This window comes from Vitis vinifera, chromosome 9 (genome assembly GCF_030704535.1).
Source record: "Vitis vinifera cultivar Pinot Noir 40024 chromosome 9, ASM3070453v1".
In the NCBI taxonomy this organism is placed as follows: domain Eukaryota; kingdom Viridiplantae; phylum Streptophyta; class Magnoliopsida; order Vitales; family Vitaceae; genus Vitis; species Vitis vinifera.
This window is the reverse complement of record NC_081813.1, coordinates 1,784,354-1,805,463: the sequence shown is the minus strand read 5'-3', so window position 1 is coordinate 1,805,463 and position 21,110 is coordinate 1,784,354. Positions and strand designations below refer to the sequence as shown.

Sequence of the window (21,110 nt, the reverse complement as noted above, 5' to 3'; positions counted from 1 at the left end):
ACTTACATTAAAATTATTATTATTTAAAAGAATGATAATATTTTAAACTATTAATAAGGAATAGTATTATTTTGAATTTTTTTAAAATTGATATTATCTTAAAATAATTATAGAAAGGATTACAACCTTGGTTCTACCGCATTTTAACCATTGTTACGTAAGATAGTTAAATTTGAATTGGTAACTTTTCCGATTCAGGGATTAGATCAAATAGCCGTAATATTTTCGGATTATAAAATTGCACCATCTTTGGAAGGTAGGAGATAATTACTGTGATGCCAAAGTCATCTACATTTATGAATTGTGAAGTTAGGTTTAGATTAAAATGGAGATCTCAATTACTATAGAATATTAGACTTCTTTACGCTCAATTATAATAAGAACTAGTATATTATGTCATTAGAAACTTTTATTTAGCTTAAAATAGAGCTTTCGATTTCTTAGAAATCAATTCAAACAAGGGCCTTAGTCTAACTATGATGTTAAAATGTGATTACAATGCAGGTATTGTATAACAAGTTCAACAACAAAGAAGAGCACCCCACATCTTGTCCCACCAAATGTTGGCGACATTATTTGGAAGATGTTCAAATTGATAGTGATGAAAACAAATTGGAAATTGACAGAATTATTGCCAAAGTCATTTATATTTATGAGTTGTGAAGTTAAGTTTAGATTAAAATGGAGATCTCAACTACTATAAAATATTAGACTTCTTTACACTTTTTATACAAATTGATGGGATTTGCATATGACTTGATATTTGGACAACTCCTTATGTATGTCCCTGTCATAAGGTTTATAAGCCTTCAAAATGCATGTGGAGGTTAAATTTTTTGACTTCCCATACTTTGTGAGCATTAGTTTCAGTGTTTGGCATGCCCTCTTTGATAAAATTTCACCTATCCCCGTATATGGTTGTGTAGAATGCCTCAATGCCTCTGACCATACTTCAACACTGATTTCTTATTCTTCATTTGGTTTTTAGTTCCTTATAAATCATTCAGTGGTCAAGATATTCTGGCCACCCTTGTGATAAAAAAGTTGCTCCATGCATTTGATAACGGATTTTTCTAATAAATTTTTTAGAAAAAATATTTTAATTAAAAAACACTTCTAATGAAAACATTCCTACTTTTGAAGGATCTAACATAGTAGTTGGCCATTTCAAGCATGTTTATAATGACATGACCAACAAATGTACTTCCAAATTTTAAATTTTCAATTTATTTATAACCTTGTAAAGAAATATTAGCATTAACAATATAAACAGAAAACCCAAGCACCCATATTTTCAGGCTATGGTTGAATGGTAAGGTGGTGGAAAATAGGTAGGCAGATAGGCTATCAATTTGTGCATGAGAGGCTATCAAGTTGGTAAGCTAGCGGATGGAAGTAAATTATAATAAGAACTAGTGTATATATATTAGAGGTTGTCAATGTTCTGGGACTGGGACTGGGACTAGAATCGTAAGAGTTGGTTGCTGTAAGCTTTTGATTTTCCGATGTTGTCACCAGGCAATGTTAATTGTCAGAGTGCTACTGCCACAGTGGGTAAAAATAGTTTCCTATAGTCAATGATAAAAATATTGGTAATTACGGATATATCATTACTTCGATTTTATGGATATATTAGAAATATTGAAGAAATTTTACTGGAACAAAAATTATTTAAAAATCATAAAAATGCTTGAAAAAACTCTAAATCTAAGCAACCACCTCTCACTCAGGCATCAAGAAGCCCTTTTTGAAGTTGCTCTCGCGAGAAAATGAGAATCCCTAAAAAGGCCCTATTTTCCTTTACCACTCTCTATCCTCCCAGGTATTAATCTAATCTTGTTATTTATTTTTATTTTTCTGTAACCCCGTTTGATTCCCAAGAAAATCCATCCCCCATTCGATTTCCGGGAAAATTCATCCTCGTTTGATTTCCGAGAAAATCCATGCAAAACTCCCAAGGAAAACAAAAAAAATTGCTTTTTTTTTGTTCCCTGTGTTTTCTGGATCTGTTCTAGGGGTCTCTTTGCTTTTGTGCCATTGTATTTAAATTTCACGAACCCTAAATCCACGATTTTTGAGCCAGGCTGAAAAACACAACCTTTGCCTGCAAATCATGATTCAGCACACCAAATAGCATCTTATGTTTTTTTTTTAAAAAAAAAAAATCGGACAGATTTTGTATCGTGTGCGAGGGCTGGACTGGTAGGAAATATCGGGAAATTTCCTGAAAAAATCGGTAAAATACCTATGAATACTGAAATATCGATGATATTTTCGAAAAATTATCGAAATTTCCGTCGACTGATAATGTGTATATTGTGTCGGAGCCGGCCCGATAAGCAATATTTCTCCCGCCAAAAATTTTGGACATTTCAATCCTTGCAGCTAGGTGGATAAAGGTAATTTTCTGTCATTATTTCTTGATGGGTAAACGTTATTGTCTACCCTGATTCTTGGTTGACGATGAACACTTGGCAGGGATGTGGGGAGTCTAATGTATGCTCAGGTATGTACACGTCCGGATATTGCGTACATTGTTGGCATGTTAGGCAGATATCTAAGTAACCTTGGAATGGATCATTGGAGAGCAGCCAAGAGGGTTATGAGATATTTACAGAGAACAAAAGAGTACATGCTTACATATAGGAGATTGGATCAGTTAGAGTTCATTGGGTATTCCGACTCCGACTTTGCTGGATGCCAAGACAGCAGAAGATCCACATCAGGCTATATTTATCTGTTGGCTGGTGGAGCAATTTCATGGAGGTCTGCCAAACAGACACTCGTAACTTCATCCACCATGGAAGCAGAGTTTGTAGCATGTTATGAGGCATCCAATCAAGGAATATGGCTACGAAATTTTGTCACTGGGTTGCGTGTTCTGGATGGTATTGAAAGACCACTGAAGATATTTTGTGACAATAAATCAGCAGTTTTAAATATCCATTTACAACCAATGGGCTTCGTACCAACTGGTAATGGGACAAGTTCCCAAACTTTATTGTCTTGCATAGATTTGTACTCTTCATTCATGGCTTCAATCCATTTCTGAGAGTTGGAACTTTTCATGGCTTGCTGGAAGTTGATTGGATCATCTTCCATCATTCCACTTTCTACCTCACGTTCCTGGAGATATACGATATAATCGCCCGAAATTGCATTTCTCCTCTCTCTAGTGGATCTCCTTAATGGCATATTTTCTTGAGGTTGTTGAGTTTGTTCTTCAGGAGCAATGTCCTCATTTGCAACTAAGGGTTGAACAATATTGTCTGTTGGTTGAGGATCCAAATTTACTTCTTGATCAATGATAGGTAGTGAAACCTGTACATTATCAAAAGCAATAGTAGATCCCTCTTCCTCCTCAAAGACAATATTCCTAGCCTGATTTCTCCCCCCAAACTCAACATCCTCAAAAAATGTTGCAGTTCCCATCTCAAAAATTGACCTAATAGCAGGATCATAAAATTTAAAACCCCTTGATCGCTCTGCATAGCCAATAAAGTAGCTGCTAACTGTTTTAGAGTCCAATTTCTTTTCATGAGGCTTATAAGGTCTCGCTTCAGCTGGACATCCCCAAATATGAAAATGCTTTAAACTGGGCTTTCGACCCGTCCAAAGCTCATAAGGCGTTTTAGCAGCCGCTTTAGTTGGCACCCGATTTAGGATATAAGTTGCCGTTTTGAGTGCTTCACCCCAGAGTTTTTCGGGTAAAGTAGAATGACTAATCATACTCCTTACCATGTCCTTAAGGGTTCGGTTTCGTCTTTCTGCTACACCATTCATGCTAGGTGATCCTGGCATGGTGTATTGAGGGACGATCCCACATTCCTCTAGGTATTTAGCAAATGGTCCTGGACGTTGTTCACCTGATCCGTCATATCTACCATAGTATTCACCACCACGGTCAGATCTGACGCTCTTTATTCTTTTGTTGAGTTGTAACTCAACTTTTGCTTTAAATGTTTTGAACACGTCCAATGATTGTGATTTCTCATGTATAAGAAATAGGTAGCCATATCTTGAATAGTCGTCTATGAATGTTATAAAGTACTGTTGACCATTCCAAGATGCCGTAGGGTATGGTCCACAGATATCTGTATGAATTAATTCTAAGACGTCTGTAGCTCTATTGGTACCTAATTTCTTTGTTTTGGTCTGTTTTCCTTTAATACACTCAACACAAATATCAAAATCTGAAAAGTCAAGTGAATCCAAAATCCCATCGGACACAAGTCGCTCAACTCTAGATTTAGAGATATGACCTAGGCGTTTGTGCCACAATGAGGCCGAATTATCTTTATTCAATTTACGTTTAGTACCTCGTGATTCCACATGCAAGGTTTCATTATAGGACGGAACAGTTTCCAACAAATATAGATTATCATAAACATTAAGTAAACCGGTTCCTACAGCATTTGAATTAATAGATAATGTAAATCTATTGTTTCCAAATGAACAACAATAACCTGATTTGTCCAAAACAAAAACTGAAATTAAATTCCGTCTGAAAGACGGTACAATAAAAGTATCTATTAAATCCAAAAAATAACCAGATTTCAATAATAATCTAAAGTGCCCTATTGCCTCTACTTCTACCGACTGACCGTCTCCGACATAGATGCATCTTTCAGCATCACTTGGTTTTCGGTAACTCAGGCAACCCTGCATAGAAACACAAATGTGAGTAGTAGCACCAGAATCTAACCACCATGTGTTTCTAGATACTGAAGCTAAATTAACTTCAGAACAGACCAAAGTAAGAAACATACCTTTCTTAACACGCCAAGCAGCATACTTGGTACATTCCTTCTTAGTATGTCCAGGCTTATTACAGAAGAAACATGTTACCTCAACTTTCTGTTTCTTTTATTCTGGACCATTAGAAGCAGCAACCTTATTATCCTTATTCTTTCGTTTGCCCTTATCCTTGGAAGTGCTAGCCAGATGAGCACTTTCGGTCTTGTCTTGCTTCAATCTCTCTTCCTCTTGCACACAGAATGAAATGAGCTCATTAAGAGTCCATTTATCCTTTTGACAGTTATAACTGACCTTGAATTGATTAAATTGTGCAGGAAGAGAGATGAGAACCAAATGCATGAGTAAATCATCAGATAACTCGAGTTTCAAAGCCTTAAGTTTTGAAGCAAGATGAGACATCTCCATGATGTACTCCCGAACATTACCCTTGTCTTTATACTTCATTGAAATCAAGCTTGCTAAAAGCGTGCTCGTTTCAGCCTTATCGTTTTTGGCAAAACGTTTCTGAATTTCCGCAAGGAAGTCACTGGCATTAGTAACCTCATCAGTTACCGCACCCCTGAAAGCTTCTGGAATGCCGCGCTTCATGATCATAAGACTTAGCCTATTTGAACGTTCCCACTTACCCCAATAAACCTCATCCTCTTGAGTACTTTGCTCATTGAGTTCATCGGGTTTGGGCATTCTCAAGGCTAAGTCTATATCCATGCAGCCTAAGAGAATCATCATATTCTCTTTCCAGTCCTTAAAATTAGTCCCATTTAACATAGGGACATTATTGATGTTGGCAGATATAGAAGTAGTTGATATAAAAGCTGAATCGAGAACAAAATAAAATGAATCAAATAAACCATCATGCTCACATAAAATAAGCAATTAAACACATAATCTTTAAATTTAAAAGCAAATTATGACATTTCAAGATACCTAGCACAACATTAATATCAAGTCTTTGGACAGTAATATTAACTGTAAGTGGTACTCTTGTTGTAGTGATCAAACATTGATGATAAGTTATGTCAAATAATAAATCTATCTTTGGATTGATTTATTATTCACATTAAGTTACCTTTATAATCATCACATATTTATCACCACAGGTATGTATGCAATTTGACCAAATATTAACTTTCCTTTGGGCCAGTCAATACCCGCATGAATCACATACACACAAATATCTAACACCCCGAACAGACTAATCTACACGAAAGATGTCACTTTGGTGATTTTCCGCTTTAATTAACCTATTTAAAATGCTAGATCAATAACTTAAATATTAATATCATAAAATTTTATTAAATAATAATAATAATAATAATAATAATAATAATAATAATAATAATAGTAATAAAAAAAATTTATCAACTCAATATTTCATAAATCTTAATCCATTGACATATATTAAAATAATAACTCAAAGAATTAATCAAGAACCTGGCTCTGATACCACTTGTTATAACTCAAACCAAGATGAATACCCTAATTTCATATATACTGGAATATTTAACAAGGTGAATACCCTAACTTCATATATACTGGAATATTTAACAAAGTGAATACCCTAACTTCATATATACTGGAATATTTAACAAGGTGAATACCCTAATTTCATATATTCTGGAATCTCCTGATTAAAAAACAATGAGTAGAAAAATAATAGCGGAAGCATACCTGAATCCATTGAAGGAGAAACCTTATAGGAAGAAAACCCTTTGAGATGGTCTTCCAATTCTAACCACTAGATTCTGTGTCAATTTCTCTTTGAGAGAATTTTCAGAAATTGGAATGCGTAGTCGTAGAATGGGGACCATAACCCTATTTATAAACCACTAGGGCAGTTTTAATTTTATCACAATTATATTTCTGCCCCTCATAGAAATAATAATTGTCTAATGGTATCTACACAATAATCTCATGACAATTATACCCTTAAGCCAATTAATCAATTATTAATTAGATTACTATATTTAGGCTTAATTAAATGATAGCACACACATTTTAATTATTTACATGTGTGGCCCAAATTATAGATTAATTACAAAAATTAATCTAACAAGGGAATCAAGCTACATTGGATTTTTGGCTTTGAACAATAGAGTTTATGAGAGGACTTCAAGCTGCATCCGAGATATAGAAACCAGGCTATGTCAATTGTCACAGTGCTGTCATTACTTCAGTTAGGTGGGTAAAGGTAATTTTCTGTCATTACTTCTTGGTGGGTAAAAATTGTTGTCTATCATTATTTTCTCTGTTTCTTGGTTGTTGGTGTTTTGAACAGCAGATGAGAGGACTTCAAGCTGTATGTAGTAGTCTCTCATTTTGCCCTTCTCTCCTCTATTTCACTCAACTGCAATTCAGAAAAGAAAGAAATCGTTTACCCTAAAGAAATAGTTCATTTCTTCATCATCGCTCCCACCCTCGGGCTGGAGAAGGGCAACGTTATGCAAATGAGCTGATGCAAGAAGCACAACTCTCGGCATTTTTTTTCTTTATTTTCTGAACTGTAGTTGGGTGGAATATTGAGGTTACTCTCCCTCCTCTATTTATAGGAAGAGAGGGGGGCAAAATTGGGTGGAATATTGAGGTTACTCTCCCTCCTCTATTTATAGGAGGAGAGGGAGGCAAAATGAGAGAGTTTCTCATACAGCTTGAAGTCATATCATCTGTTGTTTAAAGCACCAGCAACCAAGAAACAGGGGATGTCCACATCTGCTGTTCAAAGCACCAGCAATAAAAAAACAGGGGAGGTAATGATGGACAACAACCTTTACCCACCAAGAAGTAAAGAAAGAAAGTTACCTTTACCCACCTAGTAATAGCACTAAGGTATTTCACTGGAAGAATGAATGAAAATTAACTGGAGATCAATTCATGCTTGAATTCTGATGTTATAAGCCAGATGCTAACATTTCGTAAAATTCACTATCTGAAGGTCCAGGATAAACAATGATGTCTTGTCCTATTGGTTATGTAATTCGTCTACACTGCTGTTGCTTCTTCAACGCACACTCAAAGCAAGTGGAGCAGCTAGCTTAACTCCACAAAGGCTGACATCAACATCAGCGTCATTATTTGGGAGGATGTAAATGGAAATTGTTTTAACTTTGGCACCAACCAGGACATTTGATATAGCTTCCTTTTTTTTTTTGTTTCTGTTTCTATTATCTCATTGGCTGCCTTACATTTTTAGGGGCTTCGTGCATCTCCCAAAAGTGCTGGGTTCTCATTTTTTAATGGTCAAGTGTTTGGTGGACTGGATGACTTGAGACAAGTTGAAGCCAAATATCCAGCTTTGCTTTTTAAACAGCAACTCACAGCCTCCCTTGATAAGATATATGGAATGATAAGAGACAATTTAAAGAAAGAGATTTCCCCATTGCTTGGATTGTGTATTCAGGTAATTCTTCTTAGCAGTAGTTAATTAGAAAGAAAATATGAACGGTAAGACTAGTTCCATTTAATATCAAAAGCAACACATTTTTTGAAGAACCCTTTTTTATGTAAGTCCTTCCCTAACTACTGAACACATCAGTATTGAACCTATTGATATTCTTATGAGTCAGCCTGCAATTCACTTATTAAGGTCAAGAAATGACAAACTTTTGTTGCTAATTATTTAAAAACAGACACTCAACTTGTTGCTTTACTTTCATGAAAGATTGAAGGAACTTGTTTGTTTATTTTGTTTGGTTGCAATTCAATTCTTTTAAATACAAAGACTATCTTTTCACAATGGGTTTATAAGACTCTTTTTGTACTTTTTCTTCAACAATATGGTTTGATTTTTTACTTATGAGGGGAGAAAAGGGAAAGGTATGACAGATTAAGTTAGGACATGTAGATGGTAAGTAAATCTTTCCAATATTTTTTACATCGTGCTGTTGCCTGTAACTCAACTTGTAAGTCAACCTATTAATTCACATTTTCTATTGTTCACCCAAAACCAAGTATGCCTCCCCTTGAATTTGTTTATTTATTTACATGTAAATAAACTTCCTTGAATAAGTACCTATTGTTAGAATTTAGGGATCAATCAATTCCTTTGCACCTAGAAAGAATGTTTCTATTGGGCAAATTGACCACTTAGCACACACCATCTCAGATATTTTCATTCATCAATGTTCAGTTATTCAACAGGTAAGTGCACTCAAACATGGCTTTTTTTTTTATGATCCCAATTAGTTTACTTATGTAATATGTGTAAGTGGCATTTTTAAATTCATTTTTGCAGTTTTCTTTTGAGGCGTGAATTTTGCTCATTCAGCAATGGGGAGTTTGTGAAGACAGGATTGGCTGAGTTAGAAAACTGGTTCCATGAAGCAACCGAAGAGGTGAGATTAATTACTCCTCTGTAACCTTTACATGTAGCATGCTGTCTTTAGAATGTGGCCTAATATCTGCTTTATATTCAGTATGCTGGCTCAGCTTGGGATGAACTGAGGCATATCAGACAAGCAGGTTTAACTCATTAATCTGGCCTCCCACTCCTAATACTATCATTGTTTTCACATATTTTCCTTGCTTGCTTGACTGTTTCCTTCTCCTCTCTGTTTTTATCTATTTTGCTGAATCAAGTTATACATCAAAAGCCTAAAAAAACTTTGAAAGTAATAACAAATGATTTGGAATGTTTTGCAGCTTTGAAACGGTGTCGTTTCATAGAAGTGGAATGTGATGTTAAACAAGGATGAAAGTTTCCAATTTTTTGGCTGAAATTTCGGGTTTCGGTGGCCGGCAATACGAAAGAGGGGGGCGAAATGTCGATGGGAGAAATTTCGTCAAATTTCGATTATATAGTTATATATAATAAATTAAAGTATTATAGTCCTCTTTATTGATTAATCAATTAGTGAATATGATAATTGTATTATTTTTTTCATCTGAATATGATTGTCGTATCTCTCATATGGTCTTTGTGTGATAGTCTATAACACAATAATTTTTTTATTTACTATAATATTTGATTTATTAACTATATAATAAATTAAAGTATTATACTCATTTTTTTATATTAATCAATTAGTGAATATGATATTTATATCTTTTCCTATCTGAATATGATAATTGTATCTCTAATGTGGTCTTTGTGTGATAGTCTATATCACAATAATTTTTTTTCTTACTATAGTATTTGACTTATTATGAACCGGAAAAGTTATCATTTTATAGTTTATTGGTTATATCGATAGTTGAATGATGATGTTATAAATATATAATTTATATATTATTATAATTTAAAACATTTATAAAATTTTTTAAGTATGTAAAGAAATTAAAAATTAATAATATTTTTTTTGTATTTTTAATATTATCATATTAAGATATAGATACATTAATATTTACACATTTTATTAAATAATATATATATATATATATATATATATATATATATATATATATATATTATTTTATAAGTTTAAAAGGAAAAATATATTATGTTACTTTAAATTATTTGCATGTTTATTATTATAAAAATTTTGGGAGGAATTTTTTTTAGCTAAAATAAATTGAAATTTATTTGAAAATTTAAAACATGATGATTCCTTATTAATATTTTAACATGTTATCATTTTTGTTTTAAAAATAATAATAATTTTAATAATCAAGTACAAATGTGTTTTAAGATCCACTTCCTTTTTGCATATTCACAATTTACTAATTTTGATTTTGTCGAAATTCTAAAGTTGATACTTGGTATGGTAAATATTTTTTAAAATAAAAAATTATTTTTGAAACATAAGTTACACTCCAAATAAAAAAAAGCTTTCATTTTTATATTTGAATTTCTAAACAGAATTTAGTTTTTGAAAATAATTCAGAATTGTTTTTATGTATTTTAAAAAATTGTTTTTGAGAATTTTTTCAAACAAAATTTGAATTTGTACAAAAGAAAAAAAAATTCTAAGTCTATATAAAGTAATAATTTTTAATAGTATGTTTGGTTCAAGGAAAGAAGAAAAAAATTAAGAAATGTTTTTTTTTTCATTTTTTATTTTATGATCAAAATAGTAACAATAAACAAATGTAATTAAAATTAATTAATTTTTTTTTATCTTTTTAAATTATTTAATTTTTATATAAAAAGTTAAAATAAGAGAAGTAAGATATTAAATTTAAACTTTTTAAAATTTAATCATGACCTCCCTTTTCCCTAATTTCACTAGGAGTTTTACATAAAAAGAAAAAAAAGGAAAAAGGGAAATCAAATTAGGCATAGAAGCTCCAATTATATTATTTATTTTTTGTATTACTATTAATAATTATCACCCACCTTTTAATAATTTTACAATTTTACCATATGAGATTTGTGTTTTTATTGTTAATGCTACTATATATATATTATTTGTTGAAATAACATATATAATTCATTTTTTATCAATCTTAACACCAATGCAAGTATAGTAGAGTGGTGTGACCATCTTACCTTGAGGCTATGGCCTGTTGTTGTTTTAAATCTCATTTTACTTTTAATTAGTCATTATGATCCTACGTCGGAAACACCAATGGAAGCCTCATTTGCCTCAAAGCAGGCAACTAGCTATTGGGCCTTATGGTGCTGGGCTGACTATTGCATAGCCATGCCTAGAATTGGGCTACCTTTCTCAAAAGAGAGAAGGGGGAGGAGTGGGCTACTCGTTTGATAGGTAAAATGGTTTAAAAGGGCGAACTGGGAAGACTAGAAGTGATTTTGGGAAGACTAGCAATTTTTATTTTTATTTACGGAAATTATGCATTTATAAACTTTGAAATTTATTTTTAAAAATAATTATTTTTAATTTTCTTAAAAATTAATTTTTTTTTTATATAATTCCTAAACAATAACTCCTAAGGTGATCAATTTTAAAAATCCCTTTTCTTTGAATATAACATATTATCAAAAATATTATTAAAATATTCTTTATATTTATATCTGAATACTAAGTAAGGGAATAACAAGAACCACTCACAAAAAACCTGAAAAATTATTAGCGATAACAACTTATTAGTGATAACAAATTATTATTGATATTCAATAAAAGAAGGGACACCAAAATGAGTGAACCATCATCACTTCCAACTACAATTTATGGGCTATCTCCAAGATCATAACACGTCACAATTTTTATCAGAATACTCACAACATCACAAGCTAAACGTAGAGATGGGCCACCAGAAAATGTTACAGCAGAAACCCAACCAAGTTGCTTTTAACCCTTACCCAAAACCCCTTTCCCCAAAGTGAAGAGAGAAACAAGATATAACCCCTTGACACACACAGCTCCTAATCTGTTCAACAGAGATATCAGCTCAAAGCTGAAAACGTCCAAGTGAAATGCAAGCACTAAATCACAATAAACCTTTCCCTGGTGTCGTTGAATGCAATAACATTCTTAATATGATACATGAGAGCGGGTTGCCAAAACTCCTTGGTTACTTCTACATGGGCATTGGCTGTGGAAGCAACCAAATCAGCTCTCTCAAATGTCTTCCCTACTAATATCTTGAGATATATACCTTACAGATCCAGTAATTCTTTAAATGAGACCCGATCACTAAATGACAGTTGCAAGTGAAAAATAGGCTTTGCATCCTAGACTATATCATACAAGGAAACTCTCAAGTAATGATGGCATTCCAAGGAGGCAGCTTCTTACAAGAAATACCATCAGAGATTCTCCAAGCTTTCTCCACATCCCTGCACTTAGAATACATGTCTATGAGAGCAGTAACCAAGATTGCATTCAAAGGGATCTTATTAACATCGATAAAAACCAAAAGGAACCTTCCAACTCCATAATTATAGAGAGTTGAATAGGCAGACAGTAGACACACCATTGTTGCCGCATTGAGCTAGACCTCATCAGCCGAAACAAGCATCCCGAAAACAAACTCTACATCTCCACCATTGTTGCCGCATTGAGCTAGACCTCATAGATTTCATATGAGTTGTATCTTCAATTACAAATCTGTGAACAGCACCATCAACTTCAACCCAACTACAACCAAAAGGCCTTTTGATCCTTTTCCCTTTTACCTGTCTCCTCATCCTTCCACCTTCCTGCAGAAGCATAAATGCTCAACAACAGAATGCATAAACCCAGATTTGGGATCCTGCAATGCCGTTACTGTTCCACTGATTGTATTAGCCGGTTCAAGATTCCGATGGATGCAGCCAGCACTTAGTAAAGTACCCCAGATTATCGAATAAGGTGGAATTATCGTGTTATGGGCCAATTCATATGCTTCTTTGACATGCCTAGCCTGGCCAAGGAGATCTACCATACAAGCAAAATGCTCAAGTTTAGGAGACAATCCATGTTTATCGGCCATACTAGAAAATTGAACCATTCATTCTTCTACTAATCCTGAGTGGTTACAAGCTGATAAAACTCCAATAAATGTGACATCATTGGGCTGCACACCAGTCCTCTCCATCTGTTAAAAAACCACTAAAGAAAGAGTCACTTCCATCACCATGGTAAGCCAGTACCAGTATCATGGCATTCCTCAAGGCTACATTTTTCTCACTTGTCTTGACAAAAACCAAACAAGCAACATCGATTTAAACCAGGTTTTGCTTACATATCAACCACAACAGTACAAGAATCACATTTAGCTCTAAGCTGTTTAGACCCAGGTACAGATGAACTTCTCTCCCAAGTTACAGTGCCCCTAAGCCAGCACAAGCAGACAACACATTCACCAGTGTGATTTCATTACATTTCATAGACTGCTTTTGTGAGATAGTATAAATCAATTGCTTCCTCAAAAAGTCCACGCTGCACATATCCATTCCAAGGAGGCAGCTTCTTACAAGAAACACCACCAAAGATTCTCCAAGCATTCTCCACATCCCCGCACTTAGAATACATGTCTATGAGAGCAGTAACCAAGATTGCATTCAAAGGGATCTTATTAACATCGATAAAAACCAAAAGGAACCTTCCAACTCCATAATTACAGAGAGTAGGCAGACAGTAGACACACCATTGTTGCCGCATTGAGTTGGACCTCATCAGCCGAAACAACCATTCGGAAAAAAAACTCAACATCTCCACAAAATCCCTATCTTTCCCATACACATTTATCATTGCAGTCCGGCAAACCACATTCCTTCTCATTGGCATTTCTTCAAACAACTCCCGCGCTCCTCAACCTCCCCTCAGTGCACATACCCTGAAATGATCGAATTCCAAGAAACCTCATCTCTAACCTCCATACCAACCCGCAAATTCCGAGAAGAATCAAGACAAAAACACTTACAACACATCTCTATTAAAGAATCACACAAACAAATCAGATCCAAAACCCAATCTTAGAACATGGGTATGAATGTGTTCACCTTCAAGCACCGAACTAAGGGTGGAACAAGATTTTAGGACAAAAGGGTATGTAACATTACTCGGTTTAGCGCTGTTCCGAATCATTCAGAGATAGAGAGCCAGGGAATTTTGTGGAGAGCCTTGGAGGGTGCCGGCTCTAATAAAGGAGTTCCAAGAGAAATCAGTGGGAGAAGGGGTTTGATCAAGGATGAAACGAGTATAATCGATTGAATTGAGGTGGATAAGCTATGAAATGCGACGGGTTTGAATTGAGAGGTCATGGATGACGACGGGTGACGGAGGTGGTGGTTCAGAGGAGGGAGGTAACGGAAGTTTAAAAAATAACCGTTTGGCACATTCGAAACGGTGTCGTTTCACAGAAGTGGAATGTGATAGTAAGGAGGATTTTTTATTTTTTATTTTAAAAAAAACCTTAATAAGAAAAAGACTTTTAATTTATGACTAAAAAGCTAAGTATTTCTTGGAAAATTGAAAAATATAATTTTTTTCTTTAATTTTAGAAATTTAATAAGGAGAAATTTTTTTATAATCCAATTATGCCATAATATATAGAAGAGAAAGAGTGTCTAGAAACAAATTTAATATTAAAAGGATACCAAAAAATAGCAAAAAATAAGAAATAAAAAAATTCACGTGAAAGTGATATAAAACTATTTTTAATAATAAGTTTACCAAAAAGTTATTATATTATTAAACTATTTATTCCATATATTTATTTTCTACTAAGATTATCAATTTCATAGCAAAAGAAATAAATAAGTTATATTTTTAGTGTCATTAAAAAATTTTCAAAATACTATCAGCCTTAATTTCTATTTTTTTAGCTTTACCTTAAAAATAAAATTAAAGGAAAAATCATATTTGATGTCTGTTTTTTTTTTTTTTAATCTCTTAAATGAATCTTTTTAAAAGAATATCTAAAACCTATGGCCTATTTGGCCATGTTTTTTTGAAAATTGTTTTTTAAAACAGTTTTTTATTCTTTAACTTACAAAACTGTTTTTATAAATAAGTTTTAAAAAATATGATTAAGGGGTTCATGTTTTCCTTTTATTTCTAAAAATAAATGAAAACAACTCTTACTTGTTCTCTAAAAATTATTATCTATTTCATTTTATTTTTAAAAATTATTTTAAGAGAACAACAGTCAAACAAAGTTAAAAAAATTTTAAAATAGTTTTCTGTTTTTAAAAATAAAAAACTGTTTTTAAATCACACGAAAAAATAAACTCTTATATTTTGATGAATATGATAATCGTATATCTCATATGATCTTTGTGTATTAGTCCGTAACACAATAATTTTTTTTTTTTACTGTAATATTTGATTAGTCTGTAACACAATAATTTTTTTCTCTAATATAATATTTGATTTATTAACTATATAATAAATTAAAGTATTATAGTCCCCTTTCTTGATTAATCAATTAGTCAATATAATAATTATATCTTTTCTCAACTAAATATGATAATCATATCTCCAATGTGGTCTTTGTGTGATAGTTTATATCACAATAATTTTTTTTTTTTACTGTAGTATTTGATTTATTATTTTAATGTTTTCATAATCGGACCAATCAAATCAATGAATTGGAAAAGTTATCATTTATGGTTTATTGGTTAGATCGATAGTGTCATAAATATATAATTTATATATTATTATAATTTAAAACATTTATAAAAAATTTTAAGTATGTAAAGAAATTAAAAATTAATAATATTTATTTATTTTTGTATTTTTAATATTATCATATTTAGATATAGATGCATTAATATTTTAACATTTTATTAAATAAAATATATATAATATTTAAATGTGAAGTTATTTGTTGAAAGTTATTTAATTCATATATATATTAGAATTTATATATCTTATTATTTATAAGTTAAAAAAAATTATATTATGTTACTTTAAATTATTTGAATTTTTATTATTATAAAAATTTTGGGATGAATCTTGACCACTAAATGATTTATAAGGAACCAAAAACCAAATGAAGAATAAGAAATCAGTGTTGAAGCATGGTCACAGGCATTCTGCACAACCATATACGAGGATAGGTGAAATTTTATCAAAGAAGACATGCCAAACACTGCAACTAATGCTCCCACAAAGTATGGAAAGTAAAAAAATTTAACCTTCACATGCATTTTGAAGGCTTATTTTAATATTTTTATAATCGGACAAGTCACTAAACCGAAAAAAATATCATTTTATGGTTTATTGATTAGATTAATGGTTGAATTGATGATGTCATCATATATATATAATTTCTATATTATTATAATTTAAAACATTTATTAAATATTTTAAGTACGTAAAGAAATTTAAAATTAATAATAAATTTTTTTGTATTTTAAATATTATCATATTAAGATATAGATACATTAATATTTTAACATTTTATTAAATAATATATATTTAATATTCAAATGTGAAGTTATTTGTTGAAAGTTATTTAATTCATATATATATATATATATATATATATATATATATATATATATAAAAGTTATATATCTTATTATTTTATAAGTTTAAAAAAAATTATATTATTTTACTTTAAATTATTTGCATTTTTATTATTATAAAAATTTTGGGAGGAGTTTTTTTTAGCTAACATGGAAATGTTTGCATAAGAAAAAAATAAAATAATAGTAGTATCATGACAGTTTAACTTAAGGTTATGGGATTGAATACCCATGTTGTATTTTATTCTCTCTTTGGTTGATCCCACATCGGAATACCAGGAATAAAATATTTATATATTGTTGGTTTGCCCACACAACAGATGAGGGTGATTGGTGATTATATTAGTTATCATTATTTTTATTTTTTAAAACATTTAAAATTAAATTTATATTTTTTTAGTGGGTTACCGTTTTGGTTTTTATTTTATAGTCCACTGTAGCTCTCTTGCATTGGAGTCTTGAACTTCTGCTATACCCAAACCAAACGTTTCATACTGATTATGTAAAATCTGTTGTAAGAAACCAAACTTTGATATTGATGATGCTGAAGGGATTACAAATGGAGCCGAAATGGGAAGTAAACAGAAAGAAAAACATAAAAGGAGAAACAAAAACAACCTGAACCAACGGAAACGCCTAAACAAAAAACCAAGCATACTGTCACCCGTTATAGGGTTCAAACTTGGTTTTTAGCTCCTTGATTTCAATGTACTCCCCATTAACGACAGCATTGTATTTTCCCTCAACAAGATTGAGGTTAATACTTCTGCCAGATTCCTGAAGAAAAAAAAAGGAAGTCAGAAAAACTAAGCTCAAATGAATAATGAAGTATAAAATGATTATTAATATATCATTACCGTAACGGCCGACCATCCGCCGTTGAGGGAGTAGTACACCGGGAAGATTCCGTTGCAATCAAAAACCATCAGTGGCACATTTGTACAATCATCTGCCCTCAACGGGCGTCCATGTTCGGGGACTAGTGTTATTGTCCCCTGCCTCTCGCACCCTTCACACTGCCAAACCAAGAAATAAACAAAAACAGAGCAATGAGAGAGAGCAGAAATAATCGAGGATGACGCTTATACTACCCACCTTTAGAGATAAGTTGACACGGTTGTTTCTACTGCTGCTCCCGGGGGCACGTTCTTGAACGGCCATGTTAACACATACTTCATTCTCAGAAATCCATCCACATTGTTCACATTTCAACTGCAAGGTAGGAGAAATACCATCAATGTTAAAGCAAACAACAAATGATGAACAATATTGAATATTTACCCTAAAGAAATAGTTCATTTCTTCATCATCGCTCCTAACCTCGGGCTGGAGAAGGGTAACGATATGCAAATGAGCTGATGAAAGAAGCACAACCCTCGACATTTTTCTTCTTTAATTTTTGAATTGTAGTTGGGTGGAATATTGAGGTTACTCTCCCTCCTCTATTTATAGGAGAGGAGGGCAAAATGAGAGAGTTTCTCATGCAGCTTGAAGTCATCTGCTGTTCAAAGCACCAGCAACCAAGAAACAGGGAGTAATGGCTATGTTGGGGGGAGTTTTTTTAGCTAACATGGAAATGTTTCCATAAGAAATAAATAACATAATAGTGGTATCATGACAGTTTAACTTAAGGTTATGGGATTGAATACCCATGTTGTATTTTATTCTCTCTTTGGTTGATCCCACATCGGAATACCAGGAATAAAATATCTATATATTGTTGGTTTGCCCACACAACAGATGAGGGTGATTGGTGATTATATTAGTTATCATTATTTTTATTTTTTTAAACATTTAAAATTAAATTTATATTTTTTTAGTGGGTTACCGTTTTGGTTTTTATTTTACAGTCCACTGTAGCTCTCTTACATTGGAGTCTTGAGCTTCTGCTACACCCAAACCAAATGTTTCATACTGATTATGTAAAAACTGTTGTAAGAAACCAAACTTTGATATTGATGATGCTGAAGGGATTACAAATGGAGCCGAAATGGGAAGTAAACAGAAAGAAAAACATAAAAGGAGAAACAAAAACAACCTGAACCAACGGAAACGCCTAAACAAAAAAACCAAGCATAATGTCACCCGTTATAGGGTTCAAACATGGTTTTCAGCTCCTTGATTTCAATGTACTCCCCATCAACGACAACATTGTATTTTCCCTCAAAAAGATTGAGGTTAATACTTCTGCCAGATTCTTGAAGAAAAAAAAAGGAAGTCAGAAAAACTGAGCTCAAATGAATAATGCAGTATAAAATGATTATTAATATATCATTACCGTCACGGCCTACCATCCGCCGTTGAAGGAGTAGTACACCGGGAAGGTTCCGTTGCAATCAAAACCCATCAGTGGCACATTTGAACAATCATCTACCCTCAACGGGCGTCCATGTCCGGGGACTAGTGTTATTGTCCCCTGCCTCTCGCACCCTTCATACTACTAAACCAAGAAATAAACAAAAACAGAGCAATGAGAGAGAGCAGAAATAATCGAGGATGACGCTTATACTACCCAACTTACGAGATAAGTTCACACGGCTGTTTCTCCTGCTGCTCCCGAGGGCATGTTCTTGAACGGGCATGTTAACACATACTTCATTCTCAGAAATCCATCCACATTGTTCACATTTCAGGTGCAAGGTAGGAGAAACACCATCAATGTTAAAGCAAACAACAAATGATGAACAATATTGAATATTTACCCTAAAGAAATAGTTCATTTCTTCATCATCGCTCCTAACCTCGGGCTGGAGAAGGGTAACGATATGCAAATGAGCTGATGAAAGAAGCACAACCCTCGACATTTTTCTTCTTTAATTTTTGAATTGTAGTTGGGTGGAATATTGAGGTTACTCTCCCTCCTCTATTTATAGGAGATGAGGGCAAAATGAGAGAGTTTCTCATGCAGCTTGAAGTCGTCTGCTGTTCAAAGCACCAGCAATCAAGAAACAGGGGATGTCCACATCTGCTGTTCAAAGCACCAGCAACCAAGAAACAGGGAGTAATGGCTATGTTGGGGGGAGTTTTTTTTAGCTAACATGGAAATGTTTCCATAAGAAATAAATAACATAATAGTGGTATCATGACAGTTTAACTTAAGGTTATGGGATTGAATACCCATGTTGTATTTTATTCTTTCTTTGGTTGATCCCACATCGGAATACCAGGAATAAAATATCTATATATTGTTGGTTTGCCCACACAACAGATGAGGGTGATTGGTGATTATATTAGTTATCATTATTTTTATTTTTTTAATATTTAAAATTAAATTTATATTTTTTTAGTGGGTTACCGTTTTGGTTTTTATTTTACAGTCCACTGTAGCTCTCTTGCATTGGAGTCTTGAGCTTCTGCTACACCCAAACCAAACGTTTCATACTGATTATGTAAAAACTGTTGTAAGAAACCAAACTTTGATATTGATGATGCTGAAGGGATTACAAATGGAGCCGAAATGGGAAGTAAACAGAAAGAAAAACATAAAAGGAGAAACAAAAACAACCTGAACCCGTTATACGGTTCAAACTTGGTTTTCAGCTCCTTGATTTCAATGTACTCCCCATCAACGACAACATTGTATTTTCCCTCAACAGGATTGACGTTAATACTTTCGCCAAATTCCTGAAGAAAAAAAAAAAAGTCAAAAAAACTGAGCTCAAATGAATAATGAAGTGTAAAATGATTATTAATATATCATTACCGTAACGGCCGACCATCCGCCGTTGGAGGAGTAGTGCACCGGGAAGGTTCTGTTGCAATAAAAAACCATCAGTGGCACATTTGTACAATCATCTACCCTCAACGGGCGTGCATGTCCGGGGACTAGTGTTATTGTCCCCTGCCTCTCGCACCCTTCACACTGCCAAACCAAGAAATAAAAAAAAAAACAGATCAATGAGAGAGAGCAGAAATAATCGAGGATGACGCTTATACTACCCACCTTCAGAGATAAGTTCACACGGCTGTTTCTCCTGCTGCTCCCGGGGGCACGTTCTTGAACGGCCATGTTAACACATTCTTCATTCTCAGAAATCCATCCACATTGTGCACATTTCAGCTGCAAGGTAGGAGAAACACCATCAATGTTAAAGCAAACAACAAATGATGAACAATATTGATTACTACCCAAAAAGTGCTATTTTACACCTTTAAGTCATTATGTTTTAAGCACTTTTGTGTAGTAATTCTTCATCTTTATTCCAATTGGCATGTTAAGGACCTAGCAATGACTCCTAATCATATTTGTAGCTAGTTTTAGTGTTTTTGACATCTTTTTAGATCATTAAGACAAGCCATCCAAAGGAGAAAAGCAAAGAAAACCAAAGAGAAGCAAAGAGAAGCAAGGAGAAAAATAGAGGACAGCAGCTGCAGTCTTCTTTGGCACTTTTGGAGCACTTCCCGAAGTCCATTTTTTACATGCTATATACCATTTCAAAGCTCAGGAAGTCAAGAATCCAACGCTTTAAACCGTGTACGATTTGGAGCTGAAACGAGGAAGATATGGCCTTCGGAAGACAACTACTCCAGGTGTGCGAATGGTGTGCGAATGGTGTGC

The 21,110-nt window shown here is 33.2% G+C and overlaps 2 protein-coding genes and 2 long non-coding RNA genes across 6 annotated transcripts; 1 reads left to right on the top strand and 3 right to left on the bottom strand.

Annotated features, from left to right (window-relative positions):
- Positions 1-1,735: 1,735 nt before the first annotated feature.
- On the top strand, positions 1,736-9,676 carry LOC109123199 (uncharacterized). 3 transcript variants are annotated; one of them, XR_002030826.2, is made up of 6 exons: positions 1,736-1,822; positions 2,174-2,399; positions 6,816-6,949; positions 7,691-8,155; positions 8,990-9,089; positions 9,171-9,676. It is a non-coding gene; the product is annotated as an uncharacterized LOC109123199 (long non-coding RNA). The 3 variants fall into 3 exon arrangements; XR_002030825.2 differs by having other exon boundaries at positions 6,816-6,939; positions 7,691-9,089; XR_002030824.2 differs by having other exon boundaries at positions 7,691-9,089.
- Positions 4,494-5,986, bottom strand: LOC104880209 (uncharacterized). The gene is made up of 2 exons (XM_010656211.3): positions 4,770-5,986; positions 4,494-4,662 (listed from the first exon to the last, which is right to left on the bottom strand). Exon 1 carries the CDS (start codon positions 5,524-5,526, stop codon positions 4,867-4,869), a length of 660 nt encoding a protein of 219 aa, XP_010654513.1. The 5' UTR covers positions 5,527-5,986; the 3' UTR covers positions 4,494-4,662; positions 4,770-4,866.
- Positions 9,677-11,743: 2,067 nt separating the features above from the next.
- Positions 11,744-14,401, bottom strand: LOC109123200 (uncharacterized). The gene is made up of 2 exons (XR_002030829.2): positions 12,571-14,401; positions 11,744-12,433 (listed from the first exon to the last, which is right to left on the bottom strand). It is a non-coding gene; the product is annotated as an uncharacterized LOC109123200 (long non-coding RNA).
- A 2,811-nt stretch (positions 14,402-17,212) lies between these two features.
- On the bottom strand, positions 17,213-17,935 carry LOC104880297 (uncharacterized). Its single transcript, XM_010656589.1, has 4 exons — positions 17,834-17,935; positions 17,648-17,764; positions 17,410-17,568; positions 17,213-17,329 (listed from the first exon to the last, which is right to left on the bottom strand). The coding sequence occupies exons 1-4, from the start codon at positions 17,933-17,935 to the stop codon at positions 17,213-17,215; spliced, it is 495 nt and encodes a 164-aa protein (XP_010654891.1).
- Positions 17,936-21,110: the final 3,175 nt, after the last annotated feature.